The sequence below is a fragment of the Eptatretus burgeri genome, chromosome 2, assembly GCF_056783735.1.
Source record: "Eptatretus burgeri isolate ZD-2024b chromosome 2, Ebu_testis_v1, whole genome shotgun sequence".
Lineage (NCBI taxonomy): Eukaryota > Metazoa > Chordata > Myxini > Myxiniformes > Myxinidae > Eptatretus > Eptatretus burgeri.
Genome location: NC_140962.1, coordinates 24153463 through 24173222, shown reverse-complemented (window position 1 = coordinate 24173222; position 19760 = coordinate 24153463). Strand labels below are relative to the sequence as shown.

Genomic DNA, 19760 nt, shown 5'->3' with positions numbered 1-19760 from the left:
TGTTATATTTGTTCTAGCATTCTGTTCGACTTGTGCACAGGTGTTTGATCGTTTGTTTAATTGATTGATTTATGATTAAAAAGAAATTATAGATCTGTCCTTGGCTTCTTGAGCTGTGTGTGAAGGTACATAATTATCTTTGCTGTGATTAAGCCATTATATTTGTTGATGATTGTGTCTCTCCTAATTACAGCATTCTAATTCAAGGACCAGGGTTCAAGCCCCGACAATGTATAATATATATATATATATATATATATATATATATATATATATATATATATATATATATATATACATATATACACATATATATATATATACATACATATATATATATACATACATATATATATATATATATATATATATATATATATATATATATTAGGGTGTGTCTAAATTTTGAAGTTTTGAAATTAATACTGGCCAGGTTGCCATTGTGTGCCACTTGAGAAAAAAATGATATATGCCAATTTATACGAAAATCAGAGTATATTTAGAACTTGCTCAAAGCCCAGAAAGATTTACTACATATAGCAAAATGCGCGATATTGTAGCTTATTTTAATTCAATGCTAAACCATCCAAACAATGATATAAACACACACAAAGGGAACAGTCACTGTACAAAATGATATAAAAACAAATAAAAAACAATCACTGATTAATGTTATCAATTCCCTTCACTTCAGTGGCCTTCACTGATTTCAGGAATTTGTTTCTGTTGTACTCGAGCATTTGTAGTACAAATTGTTTTTCTTCCTCATTGCGGACCACGGCTTCAAAAGGAACAGTCCCTGTTCAAAATGATATAAAAACAAATAAAAACAATCACTGATCAAAGTTATCATTCCCCTTCAGTGGCCTTCACTGATTTTGGGAATTTGTTTCTGTGGTACTCGACCATTTGTAGTACAAATTGTTTTTCTTCCTCATTGCGGACCAGGGCTTCATTGAAGGACTGCATAAGAGCGATTCCTCTCTCTGCCAAATCATTTGTCACTCGTAGGGCAGAAATGATATTTGTTGCCTCATTGTATGATTTGTTTGCCTCCCATTGCTGTGGGTCTTCTTCAAGAAAGGTTTCATCCAGTCCCAGGATCTGGAGCAGCGTGATGGTGGAAGTGGTAACGAAGTCGGGTAGTGCCATAGTAGATGGATCTTTTATGGGAGGAAGCCTTTTTGGGGGTTCATCAGATCCCTGGTTATTGTGCATGTTGTGGACCATGCAGCACTTTTCATCGACAGTGACGGAGTCACAGAAAAGGCTGAGGCCAATCAAGGTCTCCGACAAATACCACAGGTGTCTGGAAAATGCAGTCAAAGCAGCATTTGAGTCTTCCTTGTCTGGGTAGCTATGCAGTGCCTTCAAGAATTGAAGATCATTCCTTGGGGCTTCGCCGGCTGATGGACAGGTGAACCAGTATTTAACATAGGTAGTGGTCACAAAAAGTGACACTCGAAGCAAGTGCTTCCACACCATGCGAGAGTGGGATTGCACAGATGCCCTCGTTGTGCTCTGGTGCTGTTGGATGTGGAACTGATCTCTGAAAAGCCACATCTTCATGGCATAAATGGAACGTGCCATCCAACGCGCACGGTGAACTGCCCCTGGGTACCTGAACCTAATTCCCTTTTGTGGAGTAGCTCCTAGGAAGATGACTGTTAACTGCAAGAGCTCTTCGTAGTCATCTCTGGGGTGCTTAGTATTCAGTTGCTGCATGGCAAAGGTGATGATACTTTCTCGAATATCATCTACATGCTCTGATGCATCTACATCATCCAAAGCTGTGCGATACTTTGATTGATCAATGTTTAGCCAGAAATCACGGAAATGACTGAAGATTTCGATTTTTGGAGACCTAAAAACATCATACAGTGAAAAAAAAAAACCTTTTCCAAAACAATTTCAGACACGTGATGTCGACAGGCAAGGTTCAGAAGATCCTTTCCTAACTCTGTTTCGAGTTTTATGCAAACGCCGCCCTTTATACCTGTATTACTTGCTGTTGTGTCGAAACATAAGGCCACAATTCTGTTCTCCAGTTCCCAGCTCCTTATCTCAGCCATACAGGCCTCTGCCATAATGACAACAGTGCCGGAATATAGCTTGGGGATGGCAAGAAGCTTGGTTACCTCCTTGCCAGACACCATAATAGGAAGTCGATGCACAAATGTCAGACAGTTGTTCAGTTCCTGTGTAATTGGGCATTATCTTGCCATCCCAGTGCAATGTTAGTGGAACGAGTGGATGAAAAGATTCACGAATCTCAGCTGCTAGAGCTGCACGTTGAACTTTTCTTTCTCGTTGGACTGAAGAAGGACTGATCATCAGTTCACGAACTGGTGCTGTAAACTGATCGGACGTAGCCATGGCAGAAAATATATAAGTTGCATTCCTGCTGGTGGTTTTGGTGCGATCTAGCGCTGCTGCAACTTCACGTGTAACTACAGAGATTTTTCCCCTTTTCCGCTGCCGTGATCCAGAAGATGTTGAAGGTTTCTTTGGTTCTTCTTCTGAGCTATCTGCAGATAATGCTGTTTCCTCAGATGATGAATCAAGCACTACAACATCTGTCACTGCTGCTGAGCTTGCATGATGTTGTTCCTCACGCACTGCAACTGCTGCTGATCTCACCAGTGCTCTCTCTTCTTGCTTTGCGAGTTTCACGTCAATTCTTGCAATCAAACCATGTCGTCCTTTTTCACGCTGAGCCTTCAAAAACTGCCGATCCTCTTCTATCTTGATCATCGTCATGGCCTGTTCATGTGCGATATCAGACATTGTCCAAAGAATCCCTGAAAGCATCACGCTTTCCCTCTTCTGTCGCTGACTTCCTTGTGATATTTTTTTCAGGCCCTGCCATTCCTTGTGAAGACATCGTAGCTGATCCCAGAGATGATTATTAGCCCTCGTTGGTATCCGTGCTCGTTCCCAAATTTGTAGGATCATTGTGACCGTTTCCTTCACACTGTCATTTAGACTATGTTCTTTCTGTATCTGAAAATCAAACAGCACCTTGAGCACCTCTCCTCGTGAAGGTAGCTTAGCACAACTGAAGTGATCTTCTGTGCCACCAATCAACCAAATCTCAGTCTTTTTCCGAGTTAACTTCGCCATTTCACCTGCAAACAAGCCAAACAATGGCAAACAGCCAAACATTGAATGGAATAAGCATCACAAAGATTACATCAACAGGCAGTCGAGATAAATAATACAAAGCTGTATGCTGCAGCCAATGCCCTGCGATATAAAATTGTTACAATTTATTGTGAGCTGTCGGTCGAATGTGTGGTGCTGCTTTGCACTGTCAGGCTTCGCAGGCAAGATGTGCTGTGCATTGTGCAGGGCTGTCTTTGGAGAGGGTAACTCAAAAACAAAACTTTAAATTAATAATATTTATGTTTTATCTATTTTACTTTGGTGTGTCAACAAAAAAATATTATGGGTGGCCACTGGCCACAATGCCAGTAAACACAGCAGTGACCGGCTTTGAGTGCAACTGTGTATACCTTTGGTCTTGTGGATCAAGTAGTAAATGTTGTGCTATCAAGTTTTAATTCTGGATATGGTGTTTTTGTGTCAGGTCAGGTTCGATCTGTGACCTGCTACAGGTACCATGTAAACCTGTACTAACCTGTTCCATGGTCGGGTTGTCGGCGACGAAACCATCTCCCCCACCAGGTTTTCTAGTGAGGAGGGTGTTTGGATATGGACACCTAGCAGGATTAAAAACAAAACCTGTCGAAGGGCGGAGGAGCTCCTTGTGAGCCAACGGCCATCCATATCTAGTGCCCAACTGTGTCTGCAGACGTCCTCCTGCAGTTGGGTTACTTTCATTAGGAGGTTGGTGGCAGGATTTGCACTCCGGCCACCGTAAAACCCTTCATTCCGCAAAACGCAAAAACGCAAAAAAAATCTGAAAACCCACTCCGTGGGAGTACCTCCTGTGCAGCTTCCCTTCACAGGGCAGCTCACCGGATGACGAGATTGGGGCAAAGCCCTCGGGACCCCCAATCTTTGATGATAGGAGGGAAACCACGGGGTAACATCCCTGGGTCAGATTGCGGGAGAGTGTGTCGGAGTGGTGCTGAGGTGTCGACAACCAGACGGTGGTCTCCTTGGGTTAACCTGAGGCGGTCCCTTCGGGTGGGTGCCTGGAATGTCCTATCCCTAAGAGAGGATGATCACCTGTCTCTGTTATCATCTGAGCTCAAGCGTTTGGACATCGGGATTGCAGCTCTCTCTGAGGTTCGGAGACCGGATTGCGGCGAGATAATGGTGGGTGGTTACACCTACTATTGGTCTGGTCGCTCTGATGGTTACCATACCCAAGGAGTTGCTGTAGCTGTGTCCAATAAGCTGACCCCAATGATAATTGAGGTAACACCGGTCAACGAGCGTATTATGAGATTAAGGATTCGTCACTCCTTAGGTGTCATTTCCCTGGTCTCTGTTTATGCTCCGACTGAGGCGAGTGATCTCACCGTGAAGGATGCATTCTACGCCACGCTCGAGTCTGTGGTTGATCAGTGCCCCAGACGAGATACACTTCTAGTCTTGGGGGATTTCAATGCATCGACTGGAACTGATAGGGACGGTTATGAGGTGTGTGTTGGTCCCCATGGGTCAGGAACTATGAACCAGAATAGCACTAAGTTCCTTGACTTTGCAAGAAGTCATGGACTTCGAGTGGCTGGTTCATGGTTTCAGCGCCCACAAGCTCATCGCTGGACTTGGTATTCCAACGCTGGCGGTGTGGCAAAGGAGATTGACCATGTCCTTATTGACGGTCGTTGGAGGATGAACCAGAACTGCAGGGTCTACCGGAGTGCTCAGTTCCTCAATACTGACCACAGGCTTGTTGTAGCAACTCTAAAGGTGCACCTTAAATCCTGGAGAATGGTACCATCCCAGCCAAGGCTGGATGTTGGCAATCTCAGGGATGAGAGAGTAGCTGAGGAGTTTGCGAACAGGCTGAGTGGACACTTGGGGGGTCTGGTTGCTTTGGGGGGTCCTGAAGAGTTGTGGAGTGCCTTCAAGACCACCGTCCTAGATGTTGCCGGTGGATGTCTTGGAGCTCACCGCAGGGCAAAGAAGAATTTTGTCTCTCAAGGGACACTGGATACCATTGACCAGAGTCGCAGGGCCAGGCTGAATGGCAGAGCTGAGCTGTTCAGGGAGCTGAGGCGTAAAACTGTACGTGCACTGAGGGTGGACAAGGAGGCCTATGTGCGAGGAATCTGTGAGGGGGTAGAGCATCACCTGTGGACAGGTGATTCTCGTCCCGCTTACAGGGGAATTCGCGCATTGCGTTCATCCAAGCCCATCCCTCGGAGCACTGCAGTTCGAGCGGAGAGTGTTAGGCTCTTGACAGAGGAGTCTGAAGTGAAGGCCCGCTGGGCCGGTTACTTTGAGCGGTTGTACCAGGCTGATCCCCCAGCTGTCGAGTTGGACGTCAAGGGTGTTACAATCCCTGTTGCTGACCCTCGAATCAACTGTGGTCCACCTTCGCTTGTGGAAACACGGGCTGCGATGAACCAGTTGAAACGGAGCAAAGCTCCAGGGATCTGTGGCATCCATGCTGAACTTCTCAAGGCTGGTGGAAATGCTGCACTCGTGTCGTTGCATGCAGTTCTGTGATCCACCTGGAACACAGGCATCATCCCAACTGACTGGAAGAGGGGCCTTGTTGTCCCTCTCTGGAAAGGGAAGGGTGATCGCCAAGACTGCAACAACTACCGAGGGGTGACGCTCTCAGTGCCGGGCAAGGTCTTTGCTCGGAAAATTCTTGATAGGGTTCGCCACCATCTGCTTGAGCACCAGCATCCAGAGCAGTCAGGCTTTACACCAAAGAGGTCAACGATTGACCGTATCCTTGCCCTTCGTGTCCTCACCGAACGCAGACGAGAATTTCAGCAGGGGCTGCTTGCAGCCTATGTTGATCTCTGTAAAGCGTTCGATTCAGTGAATCGGGATGTCCTCTGGAGGATCCTTGGTCTTCGTGGGATGCCACCAAAACTGATCGATCTGATGTCTGAACTCTACTCCGGTACTGAGAGTGCTGTGAAGTGTGGTGGTACCATCTCTGACTTATTTCCAGTTGTTACTGGAGTTCATCAGGGGTGTGTACTGGCCCCCACACTTTTCAGCACTTGTATGGACTGGATTTTAGGGAGGATGTCAGAGAGATCTAGCTGCGGTGCATCGTTTGGGAATGTCAAGATCTCGGACCTTGATTTTGCAGATGATGCAGTCATCTTTGCGGAGACTTTAGACATCCTTTTGGGGGCCCTCGAGGTGCTGAATGAAGAGTCGGAGCCGCTGGGATTACGGGTTTCTTGGGTCAAAACTAAGATCCAGGCTTTCGATGACATCTTGGATGCTGCTGTCCTGTCTGTGTCTGTTTGTGGTGAGGATGTTGAGGTCGTGGAGAGATTCACTTACCTTGGCAGTGATATTCATGTCTCTGCTGGCTGCGAGTCAGAGGTCAATAGACGTCTGGATCGGGCCTGGGGAGTCATGGATTCACTGGATCATGGGGTGTGGCGCTGCCGGTACCTGTGCGGGACGACGAAAGTCCGAGTCTTCAGGTCCTTGGTACTTCCAGTCTTGCTATATGGATGCGAGACTTGGACTCTGACCAAGGATCTGAGTCGGAGACTTAATTCCTTTGGTACCAGGTCTCTTCGGAGAATCCTTGGCTATCGCTGGTCGGATTTTGTGTCCAACGAGCGGTTGCTGAGAGAAACTCGGATGAGATTTGTTACCTGCATAGTCCGTGAGCGTCAGTTGCGGCTGTATGGACATGTGGCTCATTTTCCTGACGCTGATCCTGCTCACCAGATTTTCTCAGCGAGGGAGTCTCATGAGTGGAGGAGGCCAGTGGGCCGACCAAATGCCTCGTGGTTGCAGCAGGTTGACCATCATCTCAAGGAGATGGGGATGGGCCTGGCATCTGCCTGGGGGATGGCCAGACGGAGGCCCCTGGAGTACCAGCGGAAAGTGGACGCAGCGACGCGCTGTACTGGCACATGCTCCCATACCTGACCTGACCTGTTTTTGTATAAAGTGGCACACAAATTTTACCTGGCCGATATAAAATATCAAACTTAAATTTTTCATGTCGTCATTAGACACACCCTAATATATATATATATATATATATATATATATATATATATATATATATATATATATATATATGTATATACTGAAATGTACATATGCAAACCCCTCAACCATTTATCCACCCTGTATGTACCCAATTATGTTCCAGCCTGAACCCACCCCTCAAAACCTCTCTCTACTTGTCAGCATGACTAGCCGTCTCCCTCCTCCCCCACCATATCTTCCTCCTCCCCCCACCATATCTCCCTCCTCCCCCCACCATATCTCTCTCCTCCCCCCACCATATCTCCCTATGTCTTTTCTCCTTTCTACATGAATATAAAGTAAAGGGATTGCCCTGAATGAGAAAAAGAGCACTCACAATGTTTCTTGTTCACCCACCATTCATTTTGAAAGCAGTTCAATGTCTTTTTCATCGCCATACTGAACAGAAAGTTTCTCACAAAGTCATCAGCCACTTCTGTCTTCACGGGACGCTTGTCTTCAACGGGAAGAGTTGTTTCTTTCAACTGCACAAACAAACCACAAGTGAGGTTAAGTTAGCCAGACTAAACTGTGTGTTTATTTCTGTTTTTGGGTGAGTTGAGCTGACTTACCCTGAGGCCGAGTCACCCAAAGTCTGAGATGTGATCAATAAATTTATGGATTTTCGCTCCAATACATGGGAACACATAACATTTTATTCAGGAAAAGGTATTAATGTTGGGCAAATAAATGAAATGTATTCCTGCACATATAAATCTTCTTCAACTTTAATGTGACATTTATAATTGTTATATGTCAACCTTTTAAGTTGCTTCATTTTGAACCTGTAATTTCAAATTACAAGAGGAAATCACTGCCAGAAAATAGGCACACGACCCAACATTTATGCATCATTTTCCCAAACAAGAATGGGAAGCAAAAACAAATTGCAGGTTATTTTGCAAAAAGGTAACGAAGGAAGGAGTGCATATAAAGAAAAGCTGATGTATGCATATTGAGTGAAAAAATTCCATCAAGAGCAGATAAAAACTCGGACAATATAAACTGAGTTGAAAAAGATGGTATATAAGAGACAAGAGGACCAAACATGGCATATAAGAGAGAAGTCCTCATCGTCCGTATACAGCACGTGGCTGCGGGTTAGTATCAGCTCTTGCAGGGGCACAATGTTCAGCTGGTGCACGTACTCTGTAGGTTACAGCAAGAATTTATAATGTGTTCTGGGTGCCAGCAATGGCTCGCCCGCTATTCATGAAGGGCACGGGAGGATTGTTAATGTCCACCAAATAATGCTGGCAGATGGAACGCCAAATTGAACGTCCATCCGAGACGGTGGACACATTGATGTGTCACCGTGCATGAAAACAAAGGGAACGAGACCGGAAGAGAAGGTGGTAAAAAAAAAAACTGAGTTGTCTGAGATGAGCAAATAGACCTTGTGTTTCGACTTCATCGTGGGAGATTCCAATCATGATATTTCATATTTCTCAGTTCATTTCTCAAGTTATATCATATTTCTCAATGAAAGGTTCCTTCATTACCCTGGAATATAAGGGGCTGATTATGAGATACGAGGAGTGGTCGAAATGTTTTATGAACAAGATCCAATAGTCCAACATACTGCATAATGCTAACATATCGGACACCCGATATAATGTACCTCCAATAGACAGAAAACTGATTGATGCAACACCTGCCCTGTGAAGCACCAGAATGAAAATTATAGTTCGGTTGCGAATCAAACCCAGAAGGGACATCTGAAATGTAAGTACACCACCTCTGAACTACTTCATCAGCATGGTTTCACAATTTATTCGGATTGCTTTTCCCTTCTTCATGTGAAAATGAAACTGGAATGTGGGGAGATAGTACTGATTTTTCATTTCATAAAAAAGTTGTGTCTTTCCAAAGCTATAAAGCTGCTATTAATTAAAATGTGATTATCGTTTTTTATTTACTTGCTATAAGCCTCCTCCTCTGTATGCAACTCAAGGCTGCAGGTCGCATCATTGACTGAGGGCATGGCCATGCCACTGATGCAATACCCCGATCACCAATACATTGGTACTCATGTCACCGACCTCAGAAGGATGACAAGTGGAGTCAAACCCCACCTGGTGTTAATTCAACAGGTAACATGAGCTTGAACTCGGGACCCTAAGATCCCAAGCCAGCCACCCTAACCGCTAAGCCAACACCAGGCTTCACTATAATCCTGATGCATACCTTTGAATTTTCATCTTCATATTCTCGAATGCTCTTCAGGGTAGTTTCGAGGTCCTCTTCCCCATTTGGGATGGTTGCAAGGTCTTCCACTGACACCTGAAAAAAGGTTGTGACAGACTGCAGTAACACTATACACAATATCATCAAAACCAAACCTAATCATTTTACTGACAGTGACAAATCTTTTTGTAATGCAAGATTGAGGCTCTCTGAAGTCTCGGAAGATGTGGGACACAGAAAGTGGGAACTGGGCAGGCTGGCAATGGGTGGAGGGCAGCAAATTGATGAGAGAACATATGGGCCATCGATTTATTATTACGAAATTATGGCATGAAAATAGAGCCCCCTCCACCCCTCTCGGTCCCTCCTATGTAATCCCATGCAGAGTTTGCATTGGAAACCTCGACCAAACAGGAAGTATTTGTTTCCATTAAAAAGCAAGGTACTCAGTATATTGATGATCCAATTAAAAAGAAACATCCATACCCCATATACTGTGACTTATTAAGGGTAATGATTTAATCACATTCCAATTGTCCTTCTCATTAAAAAATTTCTGAAATTATAAGTTAACCAGATCTGCTGCACAACCACCATCTACCCATCAAGTTTCCTTCTCAAAAAAACTCCAATAAGTGAAACACAATTTACTTTTCTTAACGCCATGCTGACTATCCCTGATAATACTTAGCCTTTCAATGCTGTCTCACTTTCTATGAAATTATGGTTTCAATAATTCCCTCCTCCTGAAGATAAACCTATAAACTTATAATGCCATGCTCCTTAGTTAAGACAATTGATGGTTTTGGCATGCTCCATTACCCTTTCTTCTGCACTGTATATTCAAGATAATCATTTGGTATGTCATTCAAGTCACTATCATTAGCTATGAGTCTCCCTTTACTGTCCTTATCAGTCCTGCACTGATCTTAAACCTCTACTTTTTGGATACATAGACGAGGCTAATGGAAGAGCAACGTAATATGAGTACACTGAATGGATCAGGATGCAACAGGACAAAAGGAACAATAGAGAGAGGGGGTAAACACGAACAGTTTAAGACCAAGATAGGGCAGACTGGGACAAACAATGGGTGTGGAGAGAAATGGAGGGCAGAAGATGGATACACAAGGAGGGAAAACTCGAAATTTGGAAGGATATGGGATTGGGCTGGGGTGGGATTAACGAGGGTAAAAAAAAGGTTTTGGATTGGGGACGATCTGAGATGGTGGTGAACAGCTGTCTTGAAGACCTGGAGGGAGGATGACGTTGAAGATAATCTGGAAGTTGGTTTTAAGAGTGGGGAAAAAGAGGAACAAATGAATGGAGGTAAGCAGTAATCATCGATTTAGGTCGCTTCACCAGATGGGGGTTGATGGTGAACTGCATGTGGCCAGCAGAAACAAAGAACACCCTGTCGGCAGCCAGTTTTGGAGACAAACTTTGAAATGTGGTTTGCCCAAGAAAGATCATGGCTAATAGTGAGACGAAGGAGTTTGAGGGACTGAACTTTCTCAAGAAGATTGTCAAGAAAGTAGATCGGAGGGTTTGCCAGACAGTCCTTTTGGAGAGAGATAGTGAGAGTGTGAGATTTGCCAGGATTGAAAGACGTATGCCAAGACGTATGCCAGGATTGAAAGACGTATTTTCCCCTCTTTCCCAACACCCCAAGAAAACAGTTTCTTGTCTTAAATTTAAAAGAAAAAAAACGACCTTTCTCCCTGCATACCCATGAGTCCTGATCCTTCTCCTCCTCCTCCTTCTTCTTCTTCTTTTTCTTCTTCTGGCGAACCATCTTTATTCTACTTGAGCTGACCCACTCTTACCATTACCTTCACGATTTCTTCGACAACCTACCATTCCCGAATCTTCCCTAATCTTCAAAAATCCATCAAAAATCATAATTTCCTTGTGTTCTTTCTATCTTTACCCCTGCAACCATTTGTCTCTCTATCTTCCTGATACTTTTCATTGATCCATCAGCTTCACTCCGCGTTTACTGTTCCAAATTCACCATACACCTCCACGATTTTACTTCAACCTTCCCTGTTCCGAATCTTGCGCAATCCTTAATAAAAATAAATAAAGAAATAAATTCACTTTTGACTATACACCTCCAATAGCTATGTACTTCTCCCGTAACTACGCGTTCTGTTTCCACCCTCTGTGTTTACCAATCCAAATTCACCATACAACTCACGATTTTTTCGACAACCTTTCCATTACCTAATCTGATGAAAACTCCATCAAAAATAATAATGATAATAAAAATGATCTCTTATAATGCTTGATCTTCCTCTTTCACAAGTGTGGTTCTCATTACTGCATCATAATTCACAACTCCATTTCTATTTCAACAGACTGCTCTCAATTCGACCTTTCCTTCATACCTTGCCAAAAAAATCCAACTGTTACAACGTTTCTTCTCTCCATTATCTTAATTCGCCTTTATTGCATCCTCAAGAAATGTCTTTAATCACATTTTGACCTAAAAATTAAAAAAGGAAAACCCAGTTTGCAATGAATGTTTGCTTTCCATCAACCATTCTTTTTTTCCAACTTCAGTGCCAACTAACCCCTCTTTCAAAGCAACCACCACACTCTTCTCCCTCCAAGCTTCCCTCTCACCTTCCTCAAACCCCCCCCCTCACGTTTCTCCCTCAATACTCCCCACTCACCCTTCTCCTGCCATTCACACCCTCACTCACCCTTCTCAAAGTTGCCCTCCCTCACATCCACAAAGCTGCCTCCTTCCCCTGCCCTCTCACCTCCATCTCATCCCTCCACCTCCTCAAATCCTCAACTGCCTTCTGCCTCCTCTCTTGCCCCCCCCTCTCCCCCAGCACCACAGAGCCTTTTCTCCTCCTCATCTGGCCCGCTCTCCTGCGATCACCCACACTCTTTCAACAACTCTTCTTACCGCAAATATCCGGGGCTTCGCTCAGACCTTACAGATCTTTCCCTTCAGGTTGCCACTGACAAACCAGACATAATCTGCCAAACAGAAACTTTCCTCCCTCAAGACGTCTCTGACTCCCAAGTATCTCTCCCTGGTTACTCCCAAATACGGTATGACAGACCTGAGCCTTGTCCTGGTGGAGGAGTTGCTCTCTTCATCAAAGACTCTATTCCTCACTCTCCATGCACTGCCCTAATTCCCCCACACCCCAAGGAACACCTCTGGCTATGGCTTCCCCTCCACTCCTACCTCATGTTTGTATGTGTACTGTACCGTCCACCAAACAGTGATGACTCCATTTACACCTCACCATCCAAAAACATGGACCAACTTCTATCTTCTCATCCAAACGCTCTCTTCCTTATATGTGGTGACTTCAGTTGTCATCATGCCAGTTGGCTAGGTGTGGGTAGCTCTCTTACCTGTCATGGCACTTCCACAAAAGACTTCCGCAACTCATTGGGACTGATTCAATTGGTCAACTTCCCGACCCGGATCTCAACCAATGTTACTCTATTTTTTCTGGATCTGATTTAGACATTTCCCTGAAAATATCTGCTGTTCTTCCTCTGCTCCAATCGGTTCTACTGACCACGTGCTTGTCAAAGTGGACATCTCTCGGGCTATTATCAGAGAACCACCTCACCGCCGTCGAGTCTGGCATTTCACTCAAGCCGACTGGCAGAGTCTCCAAGCAGCCAACAAGCTTCGAGAGTGGTCTCTCATCACTACTTTCTCTAACATCAACTCATCCTGGGAATTCTTTCAAAGAAACTTGCTCTCCCTCATGCACAGATTTAACCCCTCTTCAGTTGTCCTACCCTTCCTCCCACCCATGGTTCACTGAACCCTGTGGCAAGGCAGTTGTCCTAAAACAACTTGCCTTTGCTTCATGGAAAGCAAACCCAACTGAGGGTAATCTCAGTTCCTTCCATAAAGCTCGAAACAAGTGTGTATCTACCCTCAGGTGAGCCAGAAAACAACATCTTTCTAAACTCAAGTCTGAACTCTCAAACCTCTCTCCATCCTCCAAATTCTGGTGGCATCTTATCAAATCTGTTTCTGGTATATGTTCCCCCTCCACCCCCTCCCTTATCTCAAACAGCCGCACTGCTGATACCACACGTGAAAACACTGAATGCCTAAACTTGGTGTTTGCATCGAAATGTTGTGTCCAAAACCCATCACTTTCTCTACCCACCTTACCCAGTCATGCCTGGTTTGGCTTAATGGTTAGGGTGGCGGGCTTTGGATCCTAGGGGCCAGAGTTCAAATTCCACTCAGCTGTTGAATTAATACCAGGTGGGGTTAACTCGGCCTCTCATCCTTCCGAGGTCGGCAAAATGAGTGCCAGCATGCGGGTATACTTTGTCGGAGTGGTGACCCGTCCAGGTTTGTGCCCAATAGCCAAGGAGACTGCTTAAGCCGCACCAACGTTCTGCACAGAGTATGGTCCCAATATCCTCTCCTCCTCCTTACCCAGTCTCACCCAACTGTCACTGGACTCTGTGTCCTTTTCTTCCGACAAAGTGGAGAGCTTGCTGTCAAACCATGAATCAGATTCTGCAACAGGTGCAGACGGCATCAGCCCATGTCTTCTAAAAACCTGCTCCTCTGCTCTTGTTCACCCTCTCTCTGTCTATTCACCCTATCACTTTCTCAAGGTTACCACCCTGCATAAAAAAATGTGAAAAAACAGATCCCTGCAACTACAGATCAATCAGCCTTCTCCCAATAATCAGCAAGATCATGGAATCCATTATCACTTCAGACATTAAATCCTTCCTCTTCTCCAATGGCTTGATTTCCGATCATCAATTTGGTTTTAGACCAGATCACTTTACCCTGGATATTCTGCTTCTGCTCTCCCAACAATGGATGGAGGTCCTCAATGCCAGACATGAAATCAGAGCCATATCCCGAGACATCTCGCGTGCTTTTGACACGGTCTGGCACCCTGCCCTCCTCACCAAACTCTCTTCCGACAGTATCCAAGGCCATCTCCACTCATGGCTCACAAGCTTCCTCTCCTGTCACAGTCAACGTGTGGCCCGAAATGGAGTTCTTTCATCCCCTCTTCCTGTCCAGGGTGGAGTTCCTCAAAGCAGCGTTCTGGGCCCTGTTCTTTTCTCGTTTTCATCAATGATCTCTGTGACTCTGGAAAAACCTCTTTCTCTCTTTGCTGATGACTCCACCTTCTGCCATACCATCTGTCATCCCTCAGACTGGCAAGTAGCAGTTTCTTCGCTCTCTGCAGATGTGAGTAAAATCACAAACTGCTCCAACACGTGGAACATGTCTTTCAATCCTGACAAATCTCACACTCCAACCATGTATCTCCGAAAGGACCATTTAGAACACCCCCATCTACTTTCTCAACAATCCTCTGGAAGAAGTCCTTTCATTCTGGGGTTCCTTTAATATATATATATATATATATATATATATATATATATATATATATATATATATATATATATATATCCATATATCCATAGATACATATATATGCAGTATACGAGGTCCGTCTAAAACAGGTAATGGGACTGACTTCACAGAAATTTTATTCCAAAAAATATATTGAAATCACAGCTTGTCCCCTTCCAAATAGTTTCCCTCCAGTCTCACACACTTGTCCATCCTCTTTATCCACACTTCTATGCACCCCCAGAAAACTTCTTCTGGAATCCTCTAGAGCTCCGTTGTCATGGCCCTTTTGATTGCTTACACATCAGAAAATCGGTTCCCCTTGATCACCCCCTTGAGCATATGGAATAGGAAAAAACTCACAAGGGCTCAAGTCTGGCGAATATGGGGGTTGCTCCAGAGTTGGTACGTTCCTCTCTGCCAGAAACTGTCAGATGCTCAGGGCACTGTGAGCAGGGGCATTGTCATGGTGGAGCACCCAGGCGTTGTTCTCCCACAGATCCCTCCTCTTGTCATGGACTGATCTCATGAGGAGCCGGAAGATCTCCTTGTACACGTATTGATTCACTCTTTGACCCTGTGGTAGAAACTCGAAGTGGATGTTGCCCTTTATGTCAAAAACCATGATGAGCATCACTTTGACCTTCGACTTCGACATCCTTGCTTTCATTGGTGTTGGTGATACCAGACTTTTCCACTGACGACTCTGCCGTTTGGCCTTGGGATTGTATTCAAATATCCACGATTCATCGCCAGTAATGACTCCCAAGCAGGTCTGGATTGTCCTCGAGGCGCACGATAATGCCTTGACAGACAGTGACTCTTTGCTGTTTCTGGTCCTTGGACAACAGCTTGGGGACCATCTTTGGGTACACCTTGCGCAGTCAGAGATTTTCAGTGATGATGATCCAGACAGTGTCCTTGTTGATGGAAAGTTCCTCAGCAATCATCTGCACCATGAGTCGACGATCTGCGCGCACCATCTGCTTCACACGCTTGATGTTGTCCGCCGTTCTGCTCGTTGAAGTTCTTCCAGACTGTGGATCATCTTCAACCCCCTCTCGTCCCTCTTTGAACCTCTTGTGCCATTCAAATGCACGTGTACGTGACATCGTTTTGTCCCTGTAGATTTGCTACAGCATTGCGAATGATTCGGAAGGTGTTTTTCCAAGCTTGGCAAGAAACTTCAGACTGGCTCTCTGCTCATGACTCATAGCACGACGACTCGGACTAGACAACGTGAAAAGCACGACCTGTAAAAAAAATCACACAATGAGCACAGTCAACCATCACCAATCAGATATATTGCTGGAATGTTGCGAAAGACTGTGACGCAACCCGTTCATTCAAGTTGTGTCAGTGGAGCACACAGCAGGCTCAGTCCCGTTACCTTTCAGGACCTCGTATACATACATATATATATATATATATATATATATATATATATATATATATATTGTGTTCTTCTTAAGCGACAATCATGACTTGTTCACTCGCAATACCCCAACGCACCATTCCTCACTGTGGACAATGTACACATGACTCAGATCTATAGCTGACTTTTTTTTTTCTGCGCATCTTCCCATCATCCACCCATCACTCACAAATCTGTTTTGTAATAAATAAATGGCCCACAATTTTAGTTGAGCTCATCGGTGGACAGTGTATTGGCATCATCGAAAAATAAGGAGGAGGAGGAGGAGGAGGAGGAGGAGGAGGAGGAGGAGGAGGAGGAGGAGGAGGAGGAGGAGGAGGAGGAGGAGGAGGAGGAGGAGGAGGAGGAGGAGGAGGAGGAGGAGGAGGAGGAGGAGGAGGAGGAGGAGGAGGAGGAGGAGGAGGAGGAGGAGGAGGAGGAGGAGGAGGAGGAGGAGGAGGAGGAGAGGAGGAGGAGGAGGAGGAGGAGGAGGAGGAGGAGGAGGAGGAGGAGGAGGAGGAGGAGGAGGAGGAGGAGGAGGAGGAGGAGGAGGAGGAGGAGGAGGAGGAGGAGGAGGAGGAGGAGGAGGAGGAGGAGGAGGAGGAGGAGGAGGAGGAGGAGGAGGAGGAGGAGGAGGAGGAGGAGGAGGAGGAGGAGGAGGAGGAGGAGGAGGAGGAGGAGGAGGAGGAGGAGGAGGAGGAGGAGAGGAGGAGGAGGAGGAGGAGGAGGAGGAGGAGGAGGAGGAGGAGAAGGAGGAGAAGGAGGAGGAAGAAGGAGAAGAAGGAGAAGAAGGAGAAGAAGGAGAAGAAGGAGAAGAAGGAGAAGAAGGAGAAGAAGGAGAGGAAGAGGAAGAGGAAGAGGAAGAGGAAGAGGAAGAGGAAGAAGAAGAAGAAGAAGAAGAAGAAGAAGAAGAAGAAGAAGAAGAAGAAGAAGAAGAAGAAGAAGAAGAAGAAGAAGAAGAAGAAGAAGAAGAAGAAGAAGAAGAAGAAGAAGAAGAAGAAGAAGAAGAAGAAGAAGAAGAAGAAGAAGAAGAAGAAGAAGAAGAAGAAGAAGAAGAAGAAGAAGAAGAAGAACGGTAATAATTTCAATTACTGTCCTCAAAAAACTGAAGGTTTTTTTTTTTTGATCACAATTAAAAACTATTATTATTATTTGTGTTCCTGTTTTGTATTTCCAGTTCCATGATGATCACAGTGACCATGTGAATTACATCATCACATTATCAACCATTCAGTTTACAACTCTTTTCAATAGCTCATTATATTCAGCATAATACAACCAGACAGACTCATTGATGAGGTGAAAATTTACTTGCACACACTGACAATTATTGATGCTGTACTTCCTTCCCTGTGTTAGGTGACTATTATGGATAATGTGATATATGCCATTCTATTATTTAAACAAATATCCTGTCAAGCATACCTCGTCGTAGTCATACTGGCTGTCTTCTGGATCTTCAACAATGGTCAGTTCTGAGATGAGGGCTAAGGTATGAATTCTGGATGTTTTAGCTTGATTTCAGGACAAGATCAATTTAAAATTTCTCAGCAGGAGGAACACCATAAAAAACAATATGTATATTGCTTTAACTTTTTATCACCTTGAATAAAAATAATTAAATATATAGCTTAAAGGTATGTGCATTTGCCCTTTGGCTGTCTATCCTGGGATCGAATCACAACCCATCTATAAAATGTCACCCTGATATTTCACATGCAGGGCGTGCAATCAATGTGCTTCATGCATCGGAAGCATGAAAAGCCAAACAATCCATCTACCAACACTGGATGTGGTTGGATGTCAAATACACCATAATGTTCATTCAAGTTGTGTCACTAAAGAGTACGCAAGTTATCACTGGCATTATGAAAAAATTGCAAAAGCCTGCACCTTCAGTCAAGTTCCCTACAACAGTGGGGAGAGGTGACCTGTTCAAATTGGTATGAGATATCTATTCAGTTTGAATATCACACTGGAGATTACAAATAGGTGAAACCAATTTCACTTAGTGCTCTGCTTCTCCATGTATATATATATATATATATATATATATATATATATATATATATATATATATATATATATATATATATATATATATATATATATATATCTTCTTCTTCTTTCGGCTGCTCCCGTTAGGGGTCGCCACAGCGGATCATCCGTATGATCCGCATCGTGATTTGGCACATGTTTTACGCCGGATGCCCTTCCTGACGCAACCCTGGTCAGTGTATACCCTAGTTAAAATAGGTGTACCATATCCCTGTGTTGTAAGAGGCGACCAAGCCCAGACCATGTTCCAAGCCCAGACCAGGAATCAAACCCAGGTCATATGGAGAACCATACCAGTGCTCTGCCATCTGAGCTATTTGGGTGACCCACCAGTTGAGCAATGCAATTCTTGCACATGTACTAGTGCCACTCTCTTTCCCCCACTGCTTCCGGGGCACTCGCTGCCAACCATAGGAGCAGCACGGGCCTGCTGTCGAGAGGGTCTTCCACAAATATTTATGGTGTTATATCCTGTTCATTTCTCTGAAAATATATAAATATACATTTATATCGATATATTACTGAAACTCTCATCTTGTATATATGTATGTATGTATGTATGTATGTTACCGAAATAAAGCCAAAAACGGTACACGATAGCGGAAAAATTTTAGTGCCACCTTACTCACCATTCTCCTGCGGTGTGCAGTCTCAAGCTTCCTTCAAATCAGGCAACGAAAAAATTATTAAAATCAATTCTCGATTCAGTCACGTACTCTTCGGTAGTGCTTGATCAATGCAAACAACCTTAGCGGTATAGTTCGCTGGAGCTATTTTTTTTTTTCTTGAAATGATTTATTTTAAAAATCTCAAACATTTAGTAGAGACAAAGAACGATTTATTTTTAAGCATAAAAGAAACATCTCCATTTTGATGTAATACTTCCATGTTCAGTCAGAAATACAATTGTATTTGGAAGATTACACACAATAATTTATTCGACTTTCTTTTCTCCGTGTTTTTTTTTTTTTTTCAAATTGATGCGCAATATCAAGTTTCGTTCAAATCGGGCAACGAAAATAATTATTAGAAATTAAATTTTACATTCAGTCAAGTACTCTTCTATCTCTATCAAGTAATGATTTTTCTATCAACCGCTGTCACAACGGAAACCCAACGGGTTCACGGGTCATCTTGTGTGTATATATATATATATACATATACACATATATACATATACATATGTATATATACACACACACATATATATATATATATATATATATATATATATATATATATATATATATATATATATATATATATATATATATATATATATATATATATATATACATATATACACACACACATATACATATATACACACACACATATACATATATACACACACACATATACATATATATATATATATATATATATATATATATATATATATATATATATATATATATATATATATATATATATATATATATATATATATATATATATATATATATATATATATATATATTGTTGCGGATTCGCGCCCGCCGGCGTGCGAACGGCCACGTAACTCGAATCGCGGCACGTCGCCCACCGGACGGACAA

The 19760-nt window shown here is 43.7% G+C and overlaps 1 protein-coding gene across 9 annotated transcripts in view; it reads right to left on the bottom strand.

Annotated features, from left to right (window-relative positions):
- Positions 1-19760, bottom strand: part of SPAG16 (sperm associated antigen 16) — a 253165-nt gene that overhangs the window by 166970 nt on the left and 66435 nt on the right. For 5 of the 9 annotated variants that reach the window (XR_015053718.1, XM_085865933.1, XM_085865902.1 and 2 more), the window contains exons 2-4: positions 17571-17620; positions 9346-9441; positions 7516-7643 (exon numbers count right to left, since the gene is read on the bottom strand). Coding sequence is in view for 7 of the 9 variants with exons in the window: in XM_085865933.1 (XP_085722059.1) it covers positions 7516-7643; positions 9346-9441; positions 17571-17620 (274 nt within the window). In the remaining 2 variants the exon portion in view is untranslated. Of the gene's footprint in view, positions 1-3021; positions 3129-7515; positions 7644-9345; positions 9442-17570; positions 17621-18832; positions 19209-19760 lie in introns of those variants that run through there. The other 4 variants (XM_085865943.1, XM_085865910.1, XM_085865921.1 and 1 more) reach the window with 3 other exon arrangements.